At 41.9% G+C, this 25,132-nt stretch overlaps 2 protein-coding genes across 2 annotated transcripts in view; one reads left to right on the forward strand and one right to left on the reverse strand.

Annotated features, from left to right (window-relative positions):
• Positions 1-2,959: 2,959 nt before the first annotated feature.
• dpr21 (defective proboscis extension response 21) overlaps positions 2,960-25,132 on the reverse strand; it is a 306,824-nt gene continuing 284,651 nt past the window's right edge. Inside the window, 3 exon segments of the mRNA XM_070286878.1 lie at positions 2,960-2,975; positions 3,042-3,107; positions 3,109-3,210. Coding sequence (XP_070142979.1) covers positions 3,060-3,107; positions 3,109-3,210 — 150 coding nt within the window. The 3' untranslated portion in view covers positions 2,960-2,975; positions 3,042-3,059.
• LOC138927941 (uncharacterized) lies at positions 4,576-5,754 on the forward strand. The gene is made up of 2 exons (XM_070283471.1): positions 4,576-4,714; positions 4,874-5,754. The coding sequence occupies exons 1-2, from the start codon at positions 4,576-4,578 to the stop codon at positions 5,752-5,754; spliced, it is 1,020 nt and encodes a 339-aa protein (XP_070139572.1).

Raw genomic sequence — 25,132 nt, forward strand, 5'->3', positions numbered from 1 at the left:
TTTAGTTTTATGAGATGGGCAAACGTTTATTTTTAATATTTATTTTTAAGAGATGGGCAAACGTTTTTTTCTAAAAATATTCAGTTTTCTGAGGTGGGCAGTACATTATTTCTTTGGTAAAGCGGAGCAAATTTTTAATGTGTCATATTTCCTAAAGTTTAAATAATTTCAAAGTTCTGAAGGGTGGGCAAAGGAAGTTATTGCGATTTAAAAAAAAAAAATCTGAAAAACGTCAAATTTTTGATGTTCGAAAATTTTTGAACTTCTTCAAATTTTCATATCTTCAAAACTGGACGTGGGAAAACAAAACTAATTGGTGGGCAAACGATTCCAGCTTTCAAATTTGGAAAAAAAATATCCGAACCTGGCTCTGAGCTCAAAGGCACTCCTCGACAGTTATTAATTCGGACGTAAGAGTGGAGTCGAATCTGAATCATTGGCTTTAAGTCAAATTAAAATTTCCAGCTTTAACCAGGTTTCTGTGAACACTATACTTGGGAAGCGAATGTGACACTATTGGAGTACAATTTAGGAAGCTTATTGCGTAATCCTCTTGCATTGTGGTAGGAGAAACCAAGGAAGTTAGTTAGTTTTTTGGGAATGAATAGGAAGACTTAGAAGGCGCAGTGATCAAATCGAGCCCAGGAAGAGTAATTCCTACTGGCCGTTTTTTCTTTTTCTTACCTTCGAGTTCCTTGACAATCACACGACTGCTTTGGCGACTGCTTTGGCCAGATTTGGGCAGAGCTTAGTTTGTTAAAGAATTCCTCAGGAACATTTATTTTGAAAGATGGAATGTTCATAAATGTTTCAAAAATTTATTATGGCGAAACGGCTAAAGTTGGGTTAATGAATTAAAAACCATATAATAACACAACATTTGAACACTTTTTGATAAATTTTGTATTGAAAAATATTTAGAGGTAGAGGAGTTATAGGGAATCTCCCGAGTCGCCACCAAAAAAGTTGGATTGCGGTGTACATCCTAACAGTCCACAGAATCATCCGATCTGAAAAAAATATACCTCATTCGTTAAAGGATAAGTGTCCCGAGGTATTCACGTAGCGTTTTTATTTTTAAAATTTTTTGAATTTGAAGTCAAAACCTCGATTTTGGACTAAAAAATTAAGTTAATTTGTTAAATAAAAAATATAACAAACTTAAACTTTTTCAGGAGAGCGCTTTAAACTTTATCATGCTTATGCATTGAACACCGACCGACCTTCGTTCAAGTCTGTATAACTTAGTCAATGTACCTATGATTGATGTAAAACTTAGACACAATATTCTTAATATATTAGGCCTTAAAAATAAAAAATAATAAAAAATTTCGAAAAAAATTAAATACCTTAACCCCTCCCCCCTTAAGAGCCTGCTACGCTGGTTGGGATCCGCTTGGATCCTGCGCACCAGTTGATCTTCGTGTGCTCACGCGTTGTCTCAATCGGGCATTTTCACTTACTACATTTCGTCTTTCCTCGCTTAAGTTCTGTGAATACACTTGTTGCTGGTTTGCATGCCTTGCGCGGAGACCGATGCTCAAACGTCGTGCTCTAGGCATTTTGGACTATAGGCAGAGTGGTTAATTTAACCTCAAATCCACATAATTTACACGGTTTAACTTACTACCTTAAATACAAATGCTGGTTTCCAATTAAAATGTTAGGAAACGAATAACTTATTTTTTGCAAAACCGTGGAAATCGGTTCGTGCGTTCTGGAGTTATTTACATGATCAGGGTCTATAGGCAGAGTGGTTAATTTAACCTCAAATCGACATAATTTACACAGTTCAACTTACGACCTTTTCTGTTGCAATTTTCCTTAAAAAAACCGCTGAAATATATGAAGTCCGAAGAAGAGGACACTAAGCTTGCCCCAAGTGCTACAAATTCTCAAGGCTCAGATGCAGCATTTGATTTACTAAACCATTCGAAAGTGCCACTTATTAAATTAATTAAAATCGGGGACGAAGACAGGCCGGCAATAGCTGAGAATATTCCCACTGCTGGTCCCAATTGAATAGTAATTCTGCAGCGATTCGATGCTAGTGTCGGCTTACTTCAGAAATACTTAGATAAAACTGTTGGTGAACTATCCGGGGAATTCTGGATTGGTCTTGATCAACGACTATAGGCAGAGTGGTTAATTTAACCTCAAGTCCACATAATTTACACTATTCAACTTACCACCTTAAAGGCAAATCCTGGTTTTCAATTGAAACGAAATAGGAAACGAATAACTTTGTTTTTTTACTTTTTTTTTCACAATTTCACAAAATTGAACACAATTTCGGTTTGTCTAATTAAATAAACTGGGCACAGAATAATGGCATGTTATATATCAGAGATGGCGATGTATGCAAAAATGACTTTTCCACTTTTCTGTTGCAATTTTTCCTGAATTTTCTTTGCTGCATATATCACGAAGCCCGAGACCTTTGCAACGAATGAAAAACCGTGGAAATTGGTTCGTGCGTTCTGGAGTTATAGGATCAGGAAGAAAAACCCGACTTATTTTTATCTAATAAATAAATAAATGAAAATAAAAATAAATACATAAATAATAATGAATGCAAAGTAAAAATACTTTTTTTCACCCCAATTGCATAAATGAATTGACTTATCAGTCCAACCTTTGGTGTCTCAACAATATTATTATAAGTCTCTTACTGGAAGATAAAGGGACGATTGTCAACGATTGTATAAAGCGATTGTATAAAGCACTTAACACCAATTAGCTAGGAAGAAAGAGCAACCAAAATAATAGTTTTTATCTGCCCCAGTGGCTGCATTCGTCGTCTTTTGGAACCAACCAAACTTAGCGAACAAAGCTTTTCATTGGTGTAGTTATTCATTTATTTTGTAAAAAAAGACTATAGTCACATAATTATTTCATGGATTACTTGAATGCACACAAAATTGTTAAAAAAAGGATATATGTATCCGCCAGTAGTATATTGCCTTTTTGGACAGCTGCTGGATGGTCTCCTAGATATGAAAATTATTATTTATTGACATAAAACATTTCTGTAGATTTACCTTTCAAAATGTGGACAATTACAGATTTGGGGTTTGCGTTTGAAGGTAAGCAGGAATATTTCCCTGAATCAGAAATTCTAGCACGTTGAATTAAAAGGTATGATGTTGTTATGTCTCCCTTTTCTGTGATAACAGACACTCCTCCTCGAGGGGAATCATAGTTTATCTCCTGGAAATGTTAAATGAAAATTTGTAAAATGTTAAGGTTAGATAATATGTAAACATTTTAGCAATGCACATTGGGCCAGCGAGCCGATATATCGACGAAAATTCAAATTTTTCATAGAAAGTAAACCTATTTTAATAATCAAATTTGAATAGTATATACTTTGACTAAAATGAATCAAAAGATTTTAATTGTTTTGATGCATCCCGGAAATTGTGGAAGCCCTTCAAAGTCAGCTCTTTGATTGCGCGCGTGTGAAACTCAAAAGCGCGAGAAAAATTTTGTTTACTAGCGAGCGTGACAAAATTTTTGTAGTTTAAGCAGTTTTCACTAAAATTATGGAAAAAAAGGCAAAGGTATGTAGAATATTTGTATTAAAATAGACTTTGTTTATGTTTGATAATGTGTTCTTTGTGTGCATTTATTTGTGTTGTCCAAAAGTATAAAAAGGCTAACCTGGTAACCCATCTATTGTAAATTATGACAAATTTTGTGCCAACTTGTGCCAAAAAGTAACTATGTGTCATTAAAGTGCAAAGTGTAAATAAACTAATTTTATTAAGCTTTTTTGCTCCTTTTTGCCCCTATATATATAAATCCGACATATCGTAGCTGTGGTTGAGTTCGCCTATGAGCAACTGCTTGATGTGTATATAGAAAACAATCGTAGAACAACTGCCGTTTCGAGTTGGACTTATGATGATCTGATAGAATTCGACTTAAGCACGGAGCAATAAATAGTGATAGTGATTCAGATTCTGACTCTGAAAATCCGTTTTCAATAGAACTTGACGTAGAAGACGACTGTTAGGATCATTTTAAAATGAAAAATACTTATTTATAGTCTTTTTTTTTTTTTTTTTTTTTTTGGGTGGTATGGGTGTACCAATCCAAGGCAAAGTCAACAGGGAAACTGTTGATGACTATTCCTTGGCTCTAATGGTACACCAAGTCGACTTGTAGGTGAATATCGGTTTGATAGACACCACCTTCTCCTGGGAGAAGGTCCTCCGCGTGGTACCTCCTGGAAACGTACTGCGGTACGGCCAATGCGAGCGGCACCTCCAGTGAATCGCTCACCTAATAATCCTTTGCCTCCCAATCCCTACCGAGACATGGGCAAGTCTTAAAACTACCTCCCCTCAAGTCAGGCGTGTAAAGCGACCCGTGCCCACTGACTATAAGGTTCGCAGCTGAGGGGTTAAACCAGCTGTGTTCGAACGGAGCCTTCCCAGGGCCGGGCAACCCTGGGTCGGAACGAGCCTTGCCGTGGCTTAGGGGCGAAGCCACGGTCGACCTCCCTTCAATGCCCCGAACCCCTCGGGCCCGCCGCGCTCGCCCTGCCGAGCAACGCGGGCGTTTATGAAAATGGGCACAACAAAAAAATCCGCTTCGGACCTCGTGGGGGAGGTAAAACCCCATCACAAATCGACGGAAAGCGAACTGGACGAGGAGGAGCTACTGCGCTCAGACGACGAGACGCTAGCTCCGTCCAATACAGAGGGAGGTGTATAGACAAGCACACCTCAAACGACACAACCAAAGCACACTAAAGCGGCGGCAAGCCAAGCCAAAGCGACCGGCGAACACGGGAAGACAAAACCGTGGACCCACCAACAACGAAAGGCGCAGGCAAGCAAGGCCCATTTCATCCTCGCCAAATTAGCGAGGAATGAAAAGGAGGGCAAAGCCGACCCGCGCGACGCTGCAGACAAAGCCAGATTTCTAGCAGTGATCGAGGAATACGAGCGCTACGAGAAGGAGCACCCAGAGACGTCTTTGCCTCCTCAAGCAAAGCGCAACCGCTCACAAGAGGTGAGCGAGAGCGCTCCGAAGAGAGCCAAGGACGCTAAGGGAGCACCGAGGTCGACCACGTTCGTCAAACCGGCGAAAAAGTTCAGCGAGGTGGCCAGAGACAGCCTCGCAATGGCACTTATAGACGAGCTCAACGACGATGGGCGCCTTCTGATGGAGAAATGGGAGGAGGTCGAGACCCAGTTGGCGGAGATGGTAACCGACAAATTACTGTCCGAGCCAACGGGCCAGTCACCCTCCTTTGACTCCTCAGACATGGTTAGGGGGCACCGGGTAATCAGGTGCGACGACGAGTTTTCGCGGGACTTCCTGGCGGATTGCGTTGCCAGACTAAGCAAAGCATGGAAGGGGATTAGCATAAAGCTAGTCCCCGCCAAGGACATCCCAAGGAGACCCAGAGCTCGCATCTGGTTGCCCAAGGGGCTGTCTAGCCATGAAAGGGTGCTCAAGACTCTGCGAGCAATGAATAAGGGAGTCGACATGGAGGACTGGGCCATTCTCAGAGCTGAGCGAGAAATGAAGTCCAGCCAGCCATATCTGTTCTTAATCAACCAGCGCTGCCTAGAACAGCTGAAGGCAGCAGACAACAAGGTCCGGTACGGCATCAGGAAAGCAAAGGTGAAGGTCTTCCTAGACGAACCGGACGACATCCTGGAAGATGAAGTCGAGGACGCCAATAAGCTGCTGAACGATTTGGCGATCGACGACAGCACCCCCACCACCCCGATCTAATGCCGACGGTCGTTCAGATAAACCTGAAGCGCAGCTCCCACGCTTCAGCTAATCTGGGGGTCCTTCTCCGGGAGAAGGACATCGACATCGGCCTTATACAAGAGCCATGGACAAGGGACGGACAAATCTCTGGCATGGCCATAAAGGGATACACAACATTGTACACAAACTCGACAGGTGGGCCGAGGGCGGGTATAATCATTAAAAACAACCTTAATGCTCTTCTCTACCCCAATCTCAGCAACTTAGATCTAGCAGTGGCAAGATTCAAGGCGGCGGATGGGACAGCCATACTAATAGCCTCCGGTTACATGGCCCACGACGAACCTGCACCACCTGAAGCGGTTAATAGGGTGATGCAGTGGGCCGAGGAGACTAAGACGACGCTCATCCTCGGGTGCGATGCCAACGCAAGGCACACACTGTGGGGAAGTAAGGAGACAAACGAAAGGGGTGAGTCTCTCGTCGATAGTATTATATGTCGTGACAAACGAAAGGGGTGAGTCTCTCTTCGATAGTATTATATGTCGTGACGTCAATATTTGTAACAAGGGAAACACGCCCACCTTCTTCTTTCCAAGCACGGAAGGATTTTAGGGCTGGGAGGAAGTCCTAGACATAACCCTCCAAATGGAGGTAAGAAATAAGGTAAGAAATTGGAGAGTCTCTACACAAGACTCGTTTTCAGACCACAGGTACATATTCTTCGAAATCGTGATGCCGGTATATGAAACGGCGCCGAAGCGAAACCCTCGAAACACTGACTGGGACAAATACGGAAAGATTGTACAGTCAAAAGTCAAAGACAGAATGATCAAGACCCGATCCACCCCGGAGAGAATAGATAAGGAAGTCGAGGACTTCACAAATATTCTGAACAAAGCCTACAAAGAGTCATGCAGACTAACATACTCTAAGAAGACATACCCACCATGGTGGAACAAAGAGCTATGCGAGCTCAGAAAGAAAGTTCGAAAAGCCTTCAACACAAGTTACGGAACCAAAGACTGGCAGCCGTACAAAGCAATACACAAAGAATACAAAAAGGCAATCTACGTAGCCAAGAAGGAATCTTGGAGCAGCTACTGTGAATCGCTTGAAGGAGTCAAAGACACGGCGAGGCTAAGTAAAATCCTATCGAGAGGACACACAAGCCCCACGCTCATAAACAAACCAGATGGGACAGGAAGTACGTCGGCTGAAGAGTCACTGGAAATCCTGCTGAATACGCATTTCCCAGGAAACCAAAACGAAGAACCTAGAATAATGGAAAGCCAGGGGGCAGACCAGCAGCTACAAGTAGAAGAGATCATCACCATGGAAAGAATCCACTGGGCGATAGATTCCTTCGACAAATACAAAAGCCCGGGTCCAGACGGAGTAATACCGGCAATGCTACAAACAACAAAAGCAATCACGGGAAAATGGCTGCAAGCAATCTTCCAGGCATGCATTAAAACAGCACACATACCACTTCCATGAAAGAAAGCGAGGGTAGTCTTCATACCAAAACCAGGAAGAAGGGGACACATCCAAGCCAAGGATTATAGGCCGATAAGCCTTACCTCCTTCCTAAGGAAAACACTGGAACGGATCAATGATATCCACATCAGAGAAAGAACGGAGAAAAACCTTTCCAATGCGCAACATGCGTACAGGAAAGGCAGATCCACGGAAACAGCATTACACGAGGTAGTGCGATACTTAGAAAAGGCTCTACTTTTCAAAAACTACGCCATGGCCACCTTCCTGGACATAGAAGGAGCCTTTAATAACGTCAATGCGGATTCCATCCTGAGTTCCCTCAACGGTATAGGAGTAAAGGGAGGTATCAGGGCATGGATTGGCGCAATGCTGACGAGCAGGAGGATAACAGCCGAACTGAGTGGCACTCATCACACAAGATTTGTGAAGAGGGGCACACCTCAGGGGGGAGTCCTGTCCCCACTGCTCTGGCTGATAAACATGGACGACGTACTAAGAACACTAAATAGCGAAGGAGTAAAAGTGGTAGCATACGCAGACGACGTAGTCCTACTCACTTCAGGACCATTCCCCGACGTCATCAGCGAACTAATGACAAGGGCACTCACTAAACTCAATGCATGGGCAAAAGCCTGCGGATTGGGCATAAATCCAAGTAAAACGGAACTAATGCTCTTCACTAGGAGAACTATGGTCCCTAGCTTCACAAAGCCAAAGATAGATGGCATAGAACTAGAGATATCACAGCAGGCAAAGTATCTGGGAGTGATACTGGATGCGAAACTGTCATGGAAACAAAACATTAACGAGAGAGTCAAGAAAGCAAGCATAGCATTCTATTCCTGCAGGAAGATGTTCGGAAAGAACTGGGGCATCCACCCCAGGATAATAATATGGCTTTACACAGCGGTGGTAAGACCCATACTCACATACGGAGTACTAGTATGGTGGCCAGCATTAACTAGGGCATACAACGTACAGAAACTAACAAGGATACAGAGATCAGCATGCGCAGGATTCACAGGAGCACTGAGATCATGCCCCGCGGCGGCGCTGAACGCCATCCTAAACATAATACCGATAGAGCATTTCATCAGGAACACTGCAGCACAAGGTGCGGTACGACTTAAGGCTAGTCAAGGCTGGAAAGACTACCACACCGGGCACTGCAGGATTCTGAACGAGATAAACTATCGGACGACAGTAGACACAGACTACATGACAACCGAACTGCGATTCGGTAACACATACACCACTATATACCCTACAAGGGAAGACTGGAAGAGAGGAAGAGTAACCGAACCGGATGAAGTATCACTCTACACCGACGGTTCAAAGATGAGCGGCGGAGTTCGGGCCGGAATCTACGCCGAGAGCTGGAAGGTGGAGGAATACTTCCACCTCCCAGAGTCAGCGACGGTTTTCCAGGCGGAGGTTCTCGCGATATTGAAAGCTGCCGAACTTTCGCTAGATCGAGGCCTCCGGAATACCAAGGTGAGGATATACTCAGATAGCCAGGCGGCGATCAAATCCCTCGCACAAGCACGGACGACTTCAAAACTAGTGGTCAAATATAAAGGGGCACTAAACAGACTAGCAGAAGACAACAGAGTACAAATAGCCTGGGTACCCGGACACAATGACATAGACGGAAACGAGAAAGCAGACGAGCTGGCCAGAAAAGGGTCAGTGTTCAGCAACAACAGACATACAGATCTCCCTGAACTCAGTCCAGTCCGAAATTCATGACCATTTCAAACAATTAGCCAGCAAGGAATGGTCGACGAAGGCAGAGCACAGAAGATCGAAACTATGCTGGCCAGAATTCAATAGGAAGCAAAAAGGACATCAGGCGGATAGCGGCAACCATCACCGGCCACTGGCCAATAGGCAGGCAAGCCTGTAAGATGGGTCTACCCTACAATCACAATGCAGAAGCTGCAAGGAACCAAGCGAGCAGGAGACACCAGAGCATCTGCTGTGCCACTGCCCGGCACTCAACAAACAAAGAGCCCGACACTTCGGAGCACACCAACTTGAGTCACTAGGGGAAGTTGGAAGGCAGCCAGTAGCGGTCATCCTAGCTTACCTGAATGACACGGGCTGGTACTAAGTAGGGCGCAGACAACAACAAATCGAGGGTGTGGATCAAAACGGAGCTCAGCTCTAATTGGAGGCGGCCAGGGCTGCCTCACCACTTATACCTACCTACCTACCATAGTCATTTTGAATGTATTGTTATTTTTTACTTATTAATATTAAGGTTAAGTGTTAAAAAAATGAATTTAAAACATTTGTTGAATTTTATTTATTTATTACCGTTGTTCAGAAAGAACACACGAACATGTATATACATGTAAGCAGCCGATATATCGAGGAGTTAGCAGTACGGGTTGGAGAGAGAAGTTGGCAGTGTCGTCTAGAAGTTGCTGAAGAGGAAGACGTGTGCAGAAGTTGTCGGAGTAAAGCAGATTAAGAGCCGTATAAGTTGAGAGCCGAAGCAGAAACCCATAGCCGAAAGTTGTTTAAAAGCTGTAAACCAAAACGTTGTAACTGAACCGTCGCAGTTGTCTTTTGTCAATTATCCTATATATAACCGCATATTATCAATAAACTATAATCACATATCTACATTTGGGGGCTCAACCTTGCTCAACCGTGTCGAAACTTGCGCAGATGAACAGTTAATTGTGTCGACGCTGTTAGAAAAGTTATGCTAACTCGTATTTCTTCAAAAACCTGCAGTGGAATATGAAAAAAGGAAGTACTCCGAAAAAAGCCGCAAACACACCGAGAAAAGCCGCATCAAAACCAGCAGTGCAACAGAGACAGAAAATTGAAACGAAGCCTCTAGCCGTACAAAAGCCGTTAGAACCACCGAAACCAGCAGTGCAACAGAAACAACCATATAACACTCGATCTACAGTTGGCGAAAAGAATAAGTATATGGCGGAAGCAGAAACACAAAGGGAAGACGACAAATTGGCTTTGAATCAACTGAAAACCCCAACGATGGAACAACAAGTTTTGCAAAACAGTAAAAATCTGGAGGAAATAGTGAAGTTTTTAAGCTTGCAATGCCAAAATGCTCAGAAAACACAAAGCACCAGTATTATTTCACCAGAAAGTTTTTCGAAGGTGGTACCGGAGTTTGATGGACAAAATATTCCGGTAGAGCAGTGGTTTGTGAACTTTGAAAAAAATGCAGATGCCTACGTCTTGGATGAAAAGCAGCGTTATGTACAAGCTCGCAGTAAAATGACCAAAGCAGCAGCTTTGTTCTTGAACACAGTCTTCGTTGGAACATACAATGAGCTGAAAAGTGTGTTGATCGCTGAATTTAAACGTACATACGCTAGCGCTGATGTACATAAGAAGCTGGGTGAGAAAAAGAAACAAGAAGCTGAATCGTTCCACGAGTATGTTCTGCAGATGAGGCAAATTGCAGCGCTCGTTGATGGCGTGGATGTAATGTCAGTTATTCGGTACATCGTCGACGGCTTGAACATTAAAAACGAGTACAAATACAGCATGTACAGTTGCAAGTCGTATGATGAACTACAGAGCCAGTATGCAATATTCGAGCAGATGACACAACGCGAACCAGTGCATAAGCATACAGCCGGAGCAGGAAAAAAACCAGACTACGCTGGAAGAGCAGTGCATTGTTTCAATTGTGGGTCAACAGCACATCTCAGGAAGGATTGTCAATCTGCAACTAAATGTTTCAAGTGCGGTGAAACTGGTCACATGTCGAGAAATTGCCCAAAAGCTGTGCAAAGCGTAAAAGTAATACGTGACAATAACCGCCTTAAATGTGTTGTCATCAATAAAGTCGCCATCGATTGCTTGGTTGACACAGGTGCCGATGTGTCCATCGTTAAAGGCAGCGTGTTTAAAATGTTTCCGGATGCACAATTGGAGAAGTCTGTAGCACTGCTGAGAGGCCTTGGCAACACGAAAACATTCCCAGAAGGATACTTTTTTGCTGATGTGCTGGTAGACAACATAAAAGTTCAGCAGAAATTCGTCGTGGTGCCGGATGACAAACTGGAGTACAACGGTCTGCTGGGCTACGATTTTATGTCCAAGTTCTGCGTCGTTTTGGATAAGGATGGCTTTCACTTTTCTCAGAAGGTTGCGCCGGTGGAACAAGAGGCGCACAATGAGCTAAGTATATATAATGTTGTCGAAGCCGATATTGAAATCCATACTCCTCCGCAGTTCGAACCAGTGATACGATCCATGGTTAAGTCTTATAAGCCGGAATCGCCCGCTGCTAAAAGCCCAATCGAGCTGAAGATTGTGCCAAAGGAGAAGATGACACCATTTAAATAGCAGCCCAGCCGGTACTCTATCGTAGAATGCGAAGCGATCCGCGATCAAGTTGCGGAATGGATTCAAAGCGGAGTAGTACGCAAGTCGACGTCGAATTTTGCCAGCAGAGTCGTCATCGTCAAAAAAAAGGATGGATCCAACAGAGTCTGCGTTGATTTTCGTCAACTCAACGCCATGGTTTTAAAGGACTGCTTTCCCGTGCCGCTTATGGATGATGTCCTCGAGAAGCTGCAGTCAGCGAAGCTGTTTGTTGTGATGGATTTGGAAAACAGTTTTTTCCACGTTCCGGTAGAAGAGGAGAGTCGAAAATACACAGCTTTTATAACGAAGGAGGGCCTGTTTGAGTTCAATAAGACGCCCTTTGGATTCACAAACTCGCCAGCAACGTTCATACGTTTTATAAACGCCGTTTTCCAAGATCTGGTTTTCCGAGATGTTATGCAAATCTATATGGATGACATAATAATATACGGCATGACAGCAGACGAGTGCTTGAAGAAGTTGAAATTAGTCCTGGAGGTTGCTGCTCGTTTTTCATTAATCATAAAATGGAAAAAGTGCCGTTTCCTTGAAAGTAAGATTGATTTCCTTGGACATACAGTTGAAAACGGAAGGATTTGGCCCGGCTTCGAAAAAACTCGAGCAGTGAAGCAATTTGCGATCCCGTCAAATGTTAAAGCAGTGCAGTCGTTCTTGGGTCTGACTGGATTCTTTCGCAAGTTTATAAAAGGATACGCACACATAGCAAGACCACTAACAAACCTGCTGAAAAAGGATGCCGAATTTAAGATGGACACCGAGGAGCTGAACGCATTTAATCAGCTGAAGGCTAGCCTTTGCCAAGAACCAGTTCTTCGCATCTATTCGCAGAATGCACACACGGAACTACATACAGACGCATCGAAAGATGGCTTTGGCGCGACGTTGCTGCAGCGGTTTGGGGAGAATCTTCACCCAATATTTTTCTGGAGCAAGAAGACCTCGGAAAGCGATTCCAAACGACACAGTTATATTCTGGAGGTCAAAGCAGCATATTTGGCGATCGAGAAGTTTAGACACTACCTGCTGGGTGTTAACTTCGTATTGGTAACTGACTGCGCGGCGTTTACTCAAACAATCAAGAAGAAAGATGTTCCTCGCGAGGTTGCTCAATGGATTTTGTCCTTACAGGATTATTCGTTTGCAGTGGAGCATCGTAGCGCTGATCGGATGAAACATGTTGATTGCTTAAGCCGATTTCCAAGTATTCTGCTGGTGGGAACAGAAATATCAGCCCGTCTTAAGAAAGCACAACGGATGGACGAGTTCATTAATGCAGTCATATGTATCCTGGAGAAAGGACCATACCAAGAATATAAACTGAAAGGCGATGTTTTGTACAAGCATATGGATGGACGTGATCTAATAGTTGTACCCAAGGCAATGGAACATGAAATTATAACCGGAGCTCATTCAGATGGACATTTTGCGTTAACAAAAACAATGCACAGCCTGCAGCAGCAATTTTTTATCCCACACATGGAGCGGAAGGTGTCCCAGGTTATCGCCACATGCATAAAGTGCATAATGACCAATAAGAAAACAGGTAAACAGGAAGGTTATCTGAACTGCATAGACAAAGGAGGTCAACCGTTACAGACGCTGCATCTAGATCATCTAGGCCCAATGGATTCTACGGCGAAACTGTACAAATACATTTTTGCAATGGTCGATGGATTTTCGAAGTTCGTGTGGTTGTTTGCTACAAAATCTACAGGGGCCGATGAAGTTATCAAAAAGCTGGAAGAAACTGACTGATAGAGGTGCAGCTTTCACTTCAGACGCTTTTGAGGAATTCGTCAAACAGAATGGCATTCAGCACGTATGGACAACAACTGGAGTGGCTAGAGGCAACGGCCAGATAGAGCGAGTTAATCGCGTAATCCTGTCCATTATTAGTAAACTTTCTGCAGACGATACAACAAAATGGTATAGGTTCGTCGCCGATGTACAAAAAGCAATCAACTCGCATATTCATTCGACTACACAGAAAGCACCGTTTGAGCTTATGTTTGGTACGAAGATGCTGACCAACATTACAGACAAGCTAACTTCGATCCTGGAACAGGAACTGATGGAAGACTTTGAGATGGAAAGACAGGAAATGCGTCGCGAAGCTAGGATGGAGATGCAGAAAGCCCAGGATGTGTATAAGCAAAATTATGACAAGAAGAGAAAGAAGGAGGCCACATATAAAGAAGGAGACTTGGTCGCTATTAAGCGGACGCAGTTCGTCGCCGGTAGGAAACTGGCCAATTCTTTTCTTGGTCCTTACGAAGTGGTAAAGGTCAAACGCTGTGGCCGCTATGAAGTCAAGAAGGCTGCCGATTTTGAAGGGCCGAATTATACATCCACAAGCGTAGATAATGTCAAGTTATGGAGGTATGTTGCAGCAAATGAAGACTTGTTGTCGTCTGGGACAGACGACGAGGAGCAGGATGACCGAATGTAAGCAGCCGATATATCGAGGAGTTAGCAGTACGGGTTGGAGAGAGAAGTTGGCAGTGTCGTCTAGAAGTTGCTGAAGAGGAAGACGTGTGCAGAAGTTGTCGGAGTAAAGCAGATTAAGAGCCGTATAAGTTGAGAGCCGAAGCAGAAACCCATAGCCGAAAGTTGTTTAAAAGCTGTAAACCAAAACGTTGTAACTGAACCGTCGCAGTTGTCTTTTGTCAATTTTTTTTTTTTTTTTTTTTTTTTTTTTTTTTTTTGCGCGGGGTCCCGCTTCCACCTCCCGCCCAACCGACCGAGGGGCGCAGCCGCGTGACGTACGGCACGAATCGCGAACTAGATAGACGCGGTTAATGAAGGAAGAAAAGAACGAGGAAACGTTACGAGAGTACACAAATAAAATTTACTAAGAAAAAAATATAATTTATTTATATATATATATAAGTAAAGTAAAAGTAAAAACGCATGCAAAATAAATATAAAAAAGTATAATATTATGTAACTAACTAATAACTACGATAAATAAATAAAAACGCATGCAAAATAAATATTAAAAAATTAATATAATGTAACTAAATACTACAATAAATAAATAAAAACGCATGCAAAATTAGATTAAGGTGATACATTACGAGCTAACTCAACAAGTATTAAAGTTTTTAGTACGGAAGGGCTGTCACTACGAGTTATAATGTCAGAGAGGCGGTTGTAATCCGTACATAAAACCCTAAAGGGTTCATGTACTTCAAACTCCCGCCTACAGTGATTTACAAATAAAGGGATTAGGGTTCTAGATGTTAGTCGGGGAACGTGGAAGTTAAGCTGCCCTAAAAGAAAGGGGCTCTCAACATCACCGTTTATTAGGTTATGAAGGAATACGACACCAAGCATCGTTCTACGGTTAGCTAGGGAGGGTAAGTTAATTAATAGGAGTCTACTTGAATACGACGGTAGCCTCTCATCAGCATCCCAAGGTAGGCCACGGAGGGCGAAAAGTAAAAAGTTCTTTTGTACAGATTCAATACGGTTAATATGGATTCCGAATTGAGGACTCCAGACGCATGAACCATACTCCAATATAGGGCGAACTAACGAAGTAAAAAGGGTCTTCGTTATATAAGGGGAATCGAATTCCTTCGACCACCTCTTAATAAAACCGAGCATGCCTTTGGCTTTATTAACCATGCACGAAATATGTTCAGAGAACGAAAGTTTAGGGTCTAAGCGAACGCCTAAATCATCAACAAGAGATATTCTATCAAGAGCGCAATCATTTAGCATATATGTGGCAGACTGGGGAGTGACACGTGAAAATGTCATCAGCTTGCATTTAGAACTATTGAGATGTAATAAATTAGCACGACACCATGCTTGAAAGTTATTAAGATCCGATTGCAGGTCTGACTGGCAAGAGCTGTCCTTATACTGCAAGCATAGCTTAACGTCATCAGCGTACATAAGTACTCTAGAATTCGTTAAAACCAGCGGGAGGTCATTGATAAACAATGTAAATAGCAGCGGGCCGAGGTGGCTACCCTGTGGGACGCCAGAAGTGACTCTGAGGAATTTGGATAGAGCATTTTTAAACAGAACCTTTTGAATTCTGTTGCTCAAATAGCTCAAAATCCATTTAAGAAGATCGACAGGAAACCCGATTAAGTCAAGCTTCCTTACAAGAAGAGAGTGATTAACCGAGTCAAAAGCTTTACTGAAGTCTGTGTAAATCACGTCGGTTTGAAAGTTACGTTGGAAACCTCTAATAACGAAAGAGGTGAGTTCCAGGAGATTTGTAGTGGTCGATCTTCGCCTCATAAAACCATGCTGACATGGTGAAATTACGGATCTGCATAAATGCTGCAAGTGGGGAGTAATTACATTCTCGAAAAGTTTTGGAATTGCCGACAACTTAGAGATTCCTCTATAGTTGCTGGCGTCCGATTTGCTACCTTTTTTGTGGAGAGGAATGATAAATGATTCCTTCCAAATAAGGGGAAATTCTGAGGTTTCTAAAGATAAGGTAAACAATTTCAGAAGGGGATTGCACAGAGCTCCGGCACAATACCTGAGCACGCAGCCTGGTATTCCATCGGGACCCGGTGAGTAAACTGGTTTTACACGATGAAGATCCGAACTAAGGGAGCTTTCGGTTAAAATAGGACTGAAAATTAGGTTCGACTTGGGCAAATCAAAAGAGTAAGTCTGATCTAAGCTATTTGAGGAACAATACGTAGTTTTGAAAAACTCGGCAAAGAGATCGGCGATGGCCTGATCAGAGTTTGCTGTAGCGTTCTTAAACGAAAGCGATGAAGGATGTAAATTGGGTTTCCGCTTAGTATTAACAAAGTTATAAAACTGTTTCGGGTCCTGCGTGAACTGAACCCTACAACGAGTTAAATAACTTTTATAACATTGCGCGTTAAGCACGGTAAACTTCGACCGAGCACTAAGATATCTTGAATGAACAGTAGGAGATCCGGTGCGTTTATAGCGATTATAAAGCCTAGACTTAACGTTTTTTAGGCGTGTCAGCTCTTTGGTGAACCAAGGTGGTTTACTAGAAACCGACGGATAGGCTAAAGGAACACACAATGCAAAGAACGAATTCATGGCACTGTAAAAAATATCCACGGCGGACGCCATGTCAGTACAACTGTAAAGTTCAGACCAATTAAATTGGGAAATCAAGATATCTAGCGTTTGAAAATTTGCTTTACGGAAGCAGCGAACTTTAGTCACTGAGAAACTCAAATCAGGTTTGGTCTTTACGACAGTCCCCAAATCGATGGTCACTTCGAAAGTAGGATGGTAAGGGTCTTCGGGAAGCGTCAATGGATCAACTCTTGTTAAGTTTACACCTACAGGATCAGAGACGAAACACAGATCTAGTAAGCGATTTAAAGAATTTAAGACATGGTTAACTTGGGACAAAGAAATGTCAAGCAAGCCATCTATCAGGTCATGCTGTGCCGCAGTTTGGAGGACATTGGACGTACCATCTGATGACCAACGAGCACCAGGTATATTGAAGTCTCCTAGAGTTATTAGTTGGTCTCTATCCGAAAGCATGTTGGAAACGACCTGAATTGCCGAAAGGTGTTTCCAATAAATAGGCTCTTCAGCAGATGGAGGAACGTAAGAACAGGTTATATAGATAAAACTACCTGGGAATGATAGTTTTACACAGATAAATTCAATACCTGTGAGATCGTCAATTTGAACCAGTTCGGAACTAAGGGTGGAGTCAACGGCAATTAAAACTCCACCACCTCGATGGGAATGACGGTCCAATCTATAAGTTGTGTACTTACCCGGAAAAATTTCGGAGCTGAGAATCTCCGGCTTTAACCAGGTTTCAGTAAACACAATCACCTGGGATGCAAACGAAAAGCTATCAGAATATAATTTAGAGAGCTTGCTGCGTAGGCCTCTAGTATTCTGATAGGTAAGTAGGAGGGAGGTATTTAGTTTTTTGGCACTGCCGTGACGCCCGCAGTCACTGTGGTTTGTGCCGGCCGTGAAGGCCGTTTTTTCTTTATCTTTACCTCGTACTCCTTGACTACAGCGTGCTCGGGCCAGAAGTCACCAGAACAAATTGTGTCAAAAAGATCGAGGGAGACACTTATCTTGAAAGATGAGATATCTCTGGGGTATGAGAAATTGAATTTTTCCACTTTCACACTTTTGGCTTGTGTTTTGCTCCGTATATGAGCTAGTACATCTTCCGATGCGAGATCAGGGGCAAGCCGGGAAACAAATATTGTTTTTAATGGTGGAATAGCGGTGAGGGTTTTTGGTAACGCAGCATTACCGACTTCTGCTAGTGGTTCAGCCCTATTTTTGCCCTTTGGGATAGCCGAGATTTTTTTTGAAGTCTGCGGAGTCAGAGATTGAGACCCCGCAGCGGACTCAACTATTAATACTGGCGGAGCTGCTGCCATTTCTGCCCCGGCACCTTCGAATGCCGAATCTTTAGCCGTTCCCGATCTTAACACCATTGGAGCTGGTGTCGGTGACGGGGGCTGTGCCGAGGGAGTGTGCCAAATCTTTGGTGGCTGGGGTTCGCCCAATTGCAGCCGACCAGCAGCAGATTTTTTGCGCTTTGGTGACTCGCTTAGCAGCTTCATGCCGCTAAATTGAGCGTCCAGCGCTGTGAACAGGTCATTTGTTTTGCGGAAGTTGACCCTAAGTTCACTAAAACCGCTTTTGGTTTGCCGCATGAAGGATAACATATCCTTCTCCACCTCACGACAGGCATGGCAACAATAGCGCAAGCCATTTTTGGCCGAAATTGCGTCAGCGATACGGCCCGTTAAGCTTAGACACTTAGCGTGAACGACCGCATCGCAAAGCCAGCAGTAAAGGCTGGGCTGATCTGCCAAAACCTCCTTTTGGCAGCCTTTAATATCACAAATCATATTTGGAACCATTTTCACTAGTCTTTACCCACGGTGCGCAGATAAGCAGTACCGAAAAACAAGAGAGCGGGAGCGTAAGCGTGGGTGAGAAGAGAAACACGAAAGCTTTGGAGCCGGTTAAATGCTGCTGCTAGAAGCAAATAAACGGGACAACACAAAGAGGGGATAAGAAAACGCAAAAACACAAAAACTAAAGGTGATTAATTATATATATATTAATTAAACACTGAAAGCCACATGCACATGCACTCGCGTAGCGAAACGGCAAAATTACGAATTGTATTTTAACAATTTAAAATTTGGACCCCGGTGGTTTAAATGCAAAACAACACAAAAGTTCGGAGCGCAAAACAAAAACACGACCGTTCGCTATGAAAGTCAAAAGCTCTCTGATACAATTATCCTATATATAACCGCATATTATCAATAAACTATAATCACATATCTACATACATATGTTAGGTATTAAATCTTTGCAGCAATGTACTGCATTTGTCTATCTATAAGTACTGCCGCCACTTGGGCCTACGTAAATACAAGCAACCCGAAATATGACCTCATGCGAGCTGTCTGGGTTTGTTTTAGATACCATATGTGCTATCGGGGTGACTGTGAGCTCCCTTATCGCACTTAGAGTATTTCCCACGATCGGGAACTGTCCGATGCGTGGGTCTAGAACTAAGATCAATAATGTACATTCTCATGTTAGCTATTTAAGATAGGATTTGAACGAATAAAATATCAACTCAACAACGTCAGACGCTCGTTTTATTTACAGCCTCTCTCGACAACCGTACAAGTATCAATAAGGGGAAACCTATCATATATGGGCGGCTAGGGAAGGCGTGGTCGGTTTAAAACTTACATATATTCTTATATGTATTGACACTATCATATGTACCAAATTTCAAGAGTCTAGCTTTAAGACTTTAATTTTTGTCGAAATATCGGCTCGCTGGCCCAATGTGCAATGTACAAATTTAAAGTCAAATATTTTAGAGATCTGTTTAGCTTTAAAACCTGCCAAACTGTGTACGTAAAGTGGCCGTTTTTTATAGATAGACATTAATGCACTTCTATTGCTGTACTTAAGGAAAACTTTTTGGCACGAAAAACCTGTTTGGTACTTATGGGTTAAGAGGCGCAATAGTAGCAATAGCGTGCTCCCAGTTTGTTTGCTTTCATGGGTACTAAGTGGCTTACGATTAATGTTTAGATAGGAAATTCCAATTATCCTCTTATCTACAAAAAGGCTGTTTCTGCATGCGATCTCGCCATTGGGTGTGTCAATTCGTGTTGTTGCCCGGACTGTCGATGATGTGAGTAACAATATCGGCTTTCGATACTGCTATAAGGCCTGTAGTGACCTTAAAAGGGATGTGATGTATTTCATGCGGCAAACCAAAGGTTTAGAGGTATTATCGAGTTTCTGTAAAACTCATTGGCTCATCTGGGCTCTAGAGAGCCAATTTTATAGTATTGAGCTATTAAATAATTCTCTACACTCATAAAAATATTTTTCTAGATTTAAGAAAAAAATCCATAAAAAAAATCGCCCTTAAACTAAGAAAATTTTTTTGGAATTAAGAAAAGGTTTTCATGAATTTAAGGCAAGGCACCGTAAAATCAAAAAAAGCCGCCATAAATACACTTTCTTTGGGTTAATTTACATATTTTCCTCAAAATTTTCGGATTCGCTTCGTTCAATTTCTTTCTTTAATTACGGGCGAATTTTTAGGGCAAATTTTCTCAAATCTAGAGCGACTCGCCTTTGGAACCCGTTCTATGGCGAATTTCTAAATACACGGGCGAAAAGCGGCTTTTCTAGGGCGATTTTAGGCAAACATTTTTATGAGTGCAGGCGCAAAAAACCGCAATTGAGGCACAGCATGTAGGCGGATCCCAGCATTGACATTGGCTCCCAACAGCAAACTCTTGACCTCATGATTTAATTCAAGAATTTTTAAATCGAGCGCTAAAATATATTCGGTTTCGTATGTGTTTCGGGATTGACACCATGACCCCGGTGATATCCGATATATCCCCTGGGGGTCTCGACTAATGACTTCTCAGAGTCTCAGAATAGTTTCGCATCTACGTTCTCAAAAAAATTAACAAATATTTTACACGAGTTCTACGTGGAGTTTTACTAGGTGTTTGCCCCTGAATAATGAACTACAAGCAGAGCAAACTAATAGCTCGTATGAGTCGAGCCATAACCGAGTATATATAATATTATCAAAACTTGTCTCCTTATGATGATTTAAGAAAATTTTGTTATATTTCCCTTAAATTTCCAAATAATTTCAGCTGACCGCTCTCAACAAAAGGATTTGATTTGTCTAAGGTTTGCTAATAGACTCCAACTCATAGATAGTAAAGAAGCACTAATTTAATTCATAGAATCGAAAGAATAGGCATTTATGGCTGAAAATAAACATTTAAAAATATTTTTTACAATCAGCTGTTCTCTTGGCAAAATGCTTAAGAGCAGAATTGCCGATGTTGTGGAAAAAATCCCTTTGCATAATATTTATTTCAGTTTGTAGATTGAATTTCCTGGTATTTTAAACAAAAACAATTTTTCATATACTTTAATCTAATAGCCGATCTTTTAATTGTAAAACAACAACAACATAAAAAGTAATTGTTTGAAATTAATATTAGATATTTATATGCCTTTGCAATTATGTTGAACCGACTTAAAAAATTAATGAGGGTCTTAAAAATAAAATACCAAAAGATAGAGTCCTGCAAAAGTGTCGCAATTTTTCGTTCTGCGACGATGCCTCACAGGTGTATATATGGGATTCTACAGTACTTAAAACTTTAAACGCGTTTTTCTCAAAACCATTTTTTTTATCAAAAATTTTCAGACGTTTTTTATTCGTGAAAATTTTAACTTTTTTTTCAATCACTCACCATTTTGCAAGAAATCAATATAAAAAAATCCTACGTGTGTCGATAGCTGTTGATGTATAGAAACTAACCAAACTAGATTTTTTGTTCTACATCAAAAATTAAGGACGTTAGCTGTCCGGCCACGGACCCCCTTAAACAAAAAAGGGCCTACGAAGACATGCCGCACAGCCGCCATTTTGCTATCGATTTATTCGAAAAAAATGTATTTTGTACTTCGCATCTAAAATTATAAAACCTACTTTTTGATTGGCTTTTTGAAGTGACCGAAAAAAATTCCGGAAAATTCCCTTTTTTTCCAGTTACTCAGATGGTGCAACCACAAAATAATTATAAAAAATCACACATGATTTTATTGCTGGCTTGTTTGACATTTCGCTGTCCCAAGTCAATCATGTACGAAATTCCTTAGAACGCTTGCTTGATTTTTGTTTTGTCTCAGATCCGGAAAGTGTTAGTTTAGCTAGGGTGGCGCCCTTGACGCAACCCGAAGATCCCTATCATCCCACTTTCGATGTGACTATCGACATGGGGACTGTTTCACTGTATAAATCTGACTGTTCAGCCCAAGAAGTCTTCTGCTTTAGCAAGACGGATTTCGTACGGCTGAATAATTTCATAATTGATTACAACTGGTCCGATCTATACACATGCACTGACATGGCGGAAGCCGTGGATATTTTGTATCGTGCTATGAATTCATTTTTTATTGAAGGTGTTCCGTTATACTGTCCGTCTACATCAAACAAGCCTCCTTGGTTTACCAAAGAGTTGACCCGCCTCAAAAATAGAAAATCAAATCTGTATGCTAAATATCAACGTACCGGTTCTCCGATTGTCCTATCTAGTTATTTATCAGCTCGGTCCACCTTTACCGTGCACAACGCGCAGTGCTACAATAATTATTTGACTCGTTGCAGGTCCCAGTTTTCTGTGGACCCAAAACAGCTTTATAATTTTGTTAAATCTAAGCGTAAACCCTCCACTCATCCGTCCTCGCTCTCTTTTGGTAATTCAACAGCAGATAATGATCAGGCAATAGCCGATCTTTTTGCTCAGTTTTTTGAAACCACTTACTCCAACTCAATAGACCCAAATCAGGCTTATCCTTACATCATCCCCAAATCGAACCAAATCTTCAGTCCTACCATTAACGAAAGCTCTCTTCTTAGAGATCTTCATCGTGTTAAGCCAGTTATTTTACCAGGTCCCGACGGAATACCAGGCTGTGTGCTTAGGAATTGTGCCGAAGCCCTGTGCAATCCACTTCTCAAATTGTTTACCTTATCCTTAGAAACCTCCCACTTTCCCCTTATTTGGAAGGAATCATTCGTTATTCCTCTCCACAAAAAAGGTAGCAAACTGGTTGCCAACAATTACAGAGGTATCTCTAAGTTGTCGGCCATCCCTAAACTGTTCGAAAATGTTATTACATGCTCATCTGCAGCACCTGTGTAGGTCAATTATTTCTCCATGTCAACATGGTTTTATGAGGCGAAGATCAATTACAACCAATCTTTTGGAGCTCACTTCCTTTATTATAAAGTGCTACCGAAATAACTTTAAGACAGATGTAATCTATACTGATTTCAGTAAAGCATTTGACTCTTTTAACCATTCTCTTCTTGTTCGGAAACTCGATTTAATGGGACTTCCGACTGATCTTCTTAATTGGATCTCATGTTATCTAAATGGCAGGACGCAAAAGGTCCTTTTTGAAAATAAAGCATTTAATGTTCTTAGGGTTACATCTGGTGTCCCGCAAGGGAGTCATTTGGGTCCCCTACTGTTTACATTATTTATCAACGATCTGCCCGAAGTTTTGACCAACTGCAGAGTACTTATGTACGCTGATGACGTCAAGCTTTGTCTGCAATATAACGACGCTTCTTGCCAATCAGACTTACAGACAGATCTTAACAATTTCAAACATGGTGCTGCGTGAACTTATTAAACTTAAATGGCTCTAAGTGCAAGCTAATGACATTCTCCCGTGTCACTCCTAAGCCTGCAATTTATACACTAAACGGCTGCTCTTTGGAAAAAATTAATATAGTTGATGATTTGTGTGTCCGTCTGGATCCTAAACTCGACTTTATCGATCATATTTCGTGCATGGTGAATAAAGCTGGGGGTGTGCTTGGTTTCATTAAACGGTGGTCGAAGGAATTTAATGACCCCTATGTTACAAAAACGTTATATACTTCACTTGTTCGTCCTATCTTAGAATATGGATCCTGGGTTTGGAGCCCTCAGTATGGCGTCCATAGTAAACGCATAGAATCGGTTCAAAAGAACTTATTACTTTCGCTTTACGCGGTTTAAACTGGGATGCAAACCAGAGGTTACCGTCTTATTCTAGTAGACTCTTACTAATTAACTTACCCTCCTTATCTAATCGTAGAACCATGCTAGGTATTACATTCTTATACAACTTAATCCGTGGTGACGTTGAAAGTACTGACTTGCTCGGTCAGCTAAATTTTCACGTACCAATAAGAAACACTAGATCCTTTTTACCATTAGTTTTGCCTCACTGTAGAACATCCTTTGAACTGCATGAACCCTTTAGAGTCCTCTGTGCAAATTATAATGATCTGTACACCATAATATCTAATATTGATAGCCTCCCAAAACTAAAAACTTCAATCTTAACCCACTTAGTACGCATACAAGCAACCAACCAGGCAGTACGCCAGTAGTAGTTTCCCCGCATTCTTTTATATTTAATTTCTTCGCGCCTACTAACTGCTAACAACAAGCACGTGCTTGGTGTCGCAAGTTTCACTTGATATGTACTGTACATAGTGCATCAACGTCTTGCAATGCAATAATTATGCAATAATGTTCCTAACACCTTAAATAATAAAATACAATTAATATTTGCCATTTACAAGATCGCATTGTATTTTAAAATAATTAATTTCTGGTTTTGCGGATCTGAATCCGCTAGCCAAATGGCAGTCAAAAAGTTTCCGACCGATTTCGCTGGAAAATTAATAGGGACATAACAGAGGGAAATACGAATAGCCATGTGTTCAGCATGCGGGTTTTGGTTCTATTGTGCTAATTTAGACACCGAATGCAATATGTCTGGCCTTGTTGTAAAAGCTAGCCACATAAGCTCTCCCACTACCGACTGATAAATAGTAGGATCCACCTTTTTGCACTGCGGGCTTGTGCAATCTACTTGGAAGCATACAAAGGTGCAATGTTCGCTTCGATGGGCATGCAATAAGTCCTTGATGTATTGCGTATGTCCCAAAGTAACCGCTCCAAGATCGCCGTCTCGTTCGATTTTCATGCCCAGGAAATGGTTATGCGGACCCTTGTCAACGCACTCGAATGACTGAGAAATGCTACTCTTGATTTTCATCAAATCCTCGTGCGATTAGCAAGCTATAAGTATAGTCAATATATACAAGGATTAGTGATAGATTACGTTTTCCACACTGCTTGTACAAACATGGCTCGTTGTCACAGGCAACGAATCCCATATCCACCAATACGCCATCTAGCTTCTCGCTCCAGGCCCTTTCTGACTGCTTCAAACCATATATTGCTTTCTTCAGCAGCAATACCTTATCAGGATTCGTTTCATCTGAGTAGCCTTCCGGCTGCTTCATGTAGACAATTTCACTCAGATCGCTGTTGAGATACGCCGTGCATACATCTATTTGGTGAAGATGTAGCTTGAGCTCCGCCGCCAGTGCAATAATGAATCGCACACTCTC

This window comes from Drosophila kikkawai, chromosome 2L (genome assembly GCF_030179895.1).
Source record: "Drosophila kikkawai strain 14028-0561.14 chromosome 2L, DkikHiC1v2, whole genome shotgun sequence".
In the NCBI taxonomy this organism is placed as follows: Eukaryota; Metazoa; Arthropoda; class Insecta; order Diptera; family Drosophilidae; genus Drosophila; species Drosophila kikkawai.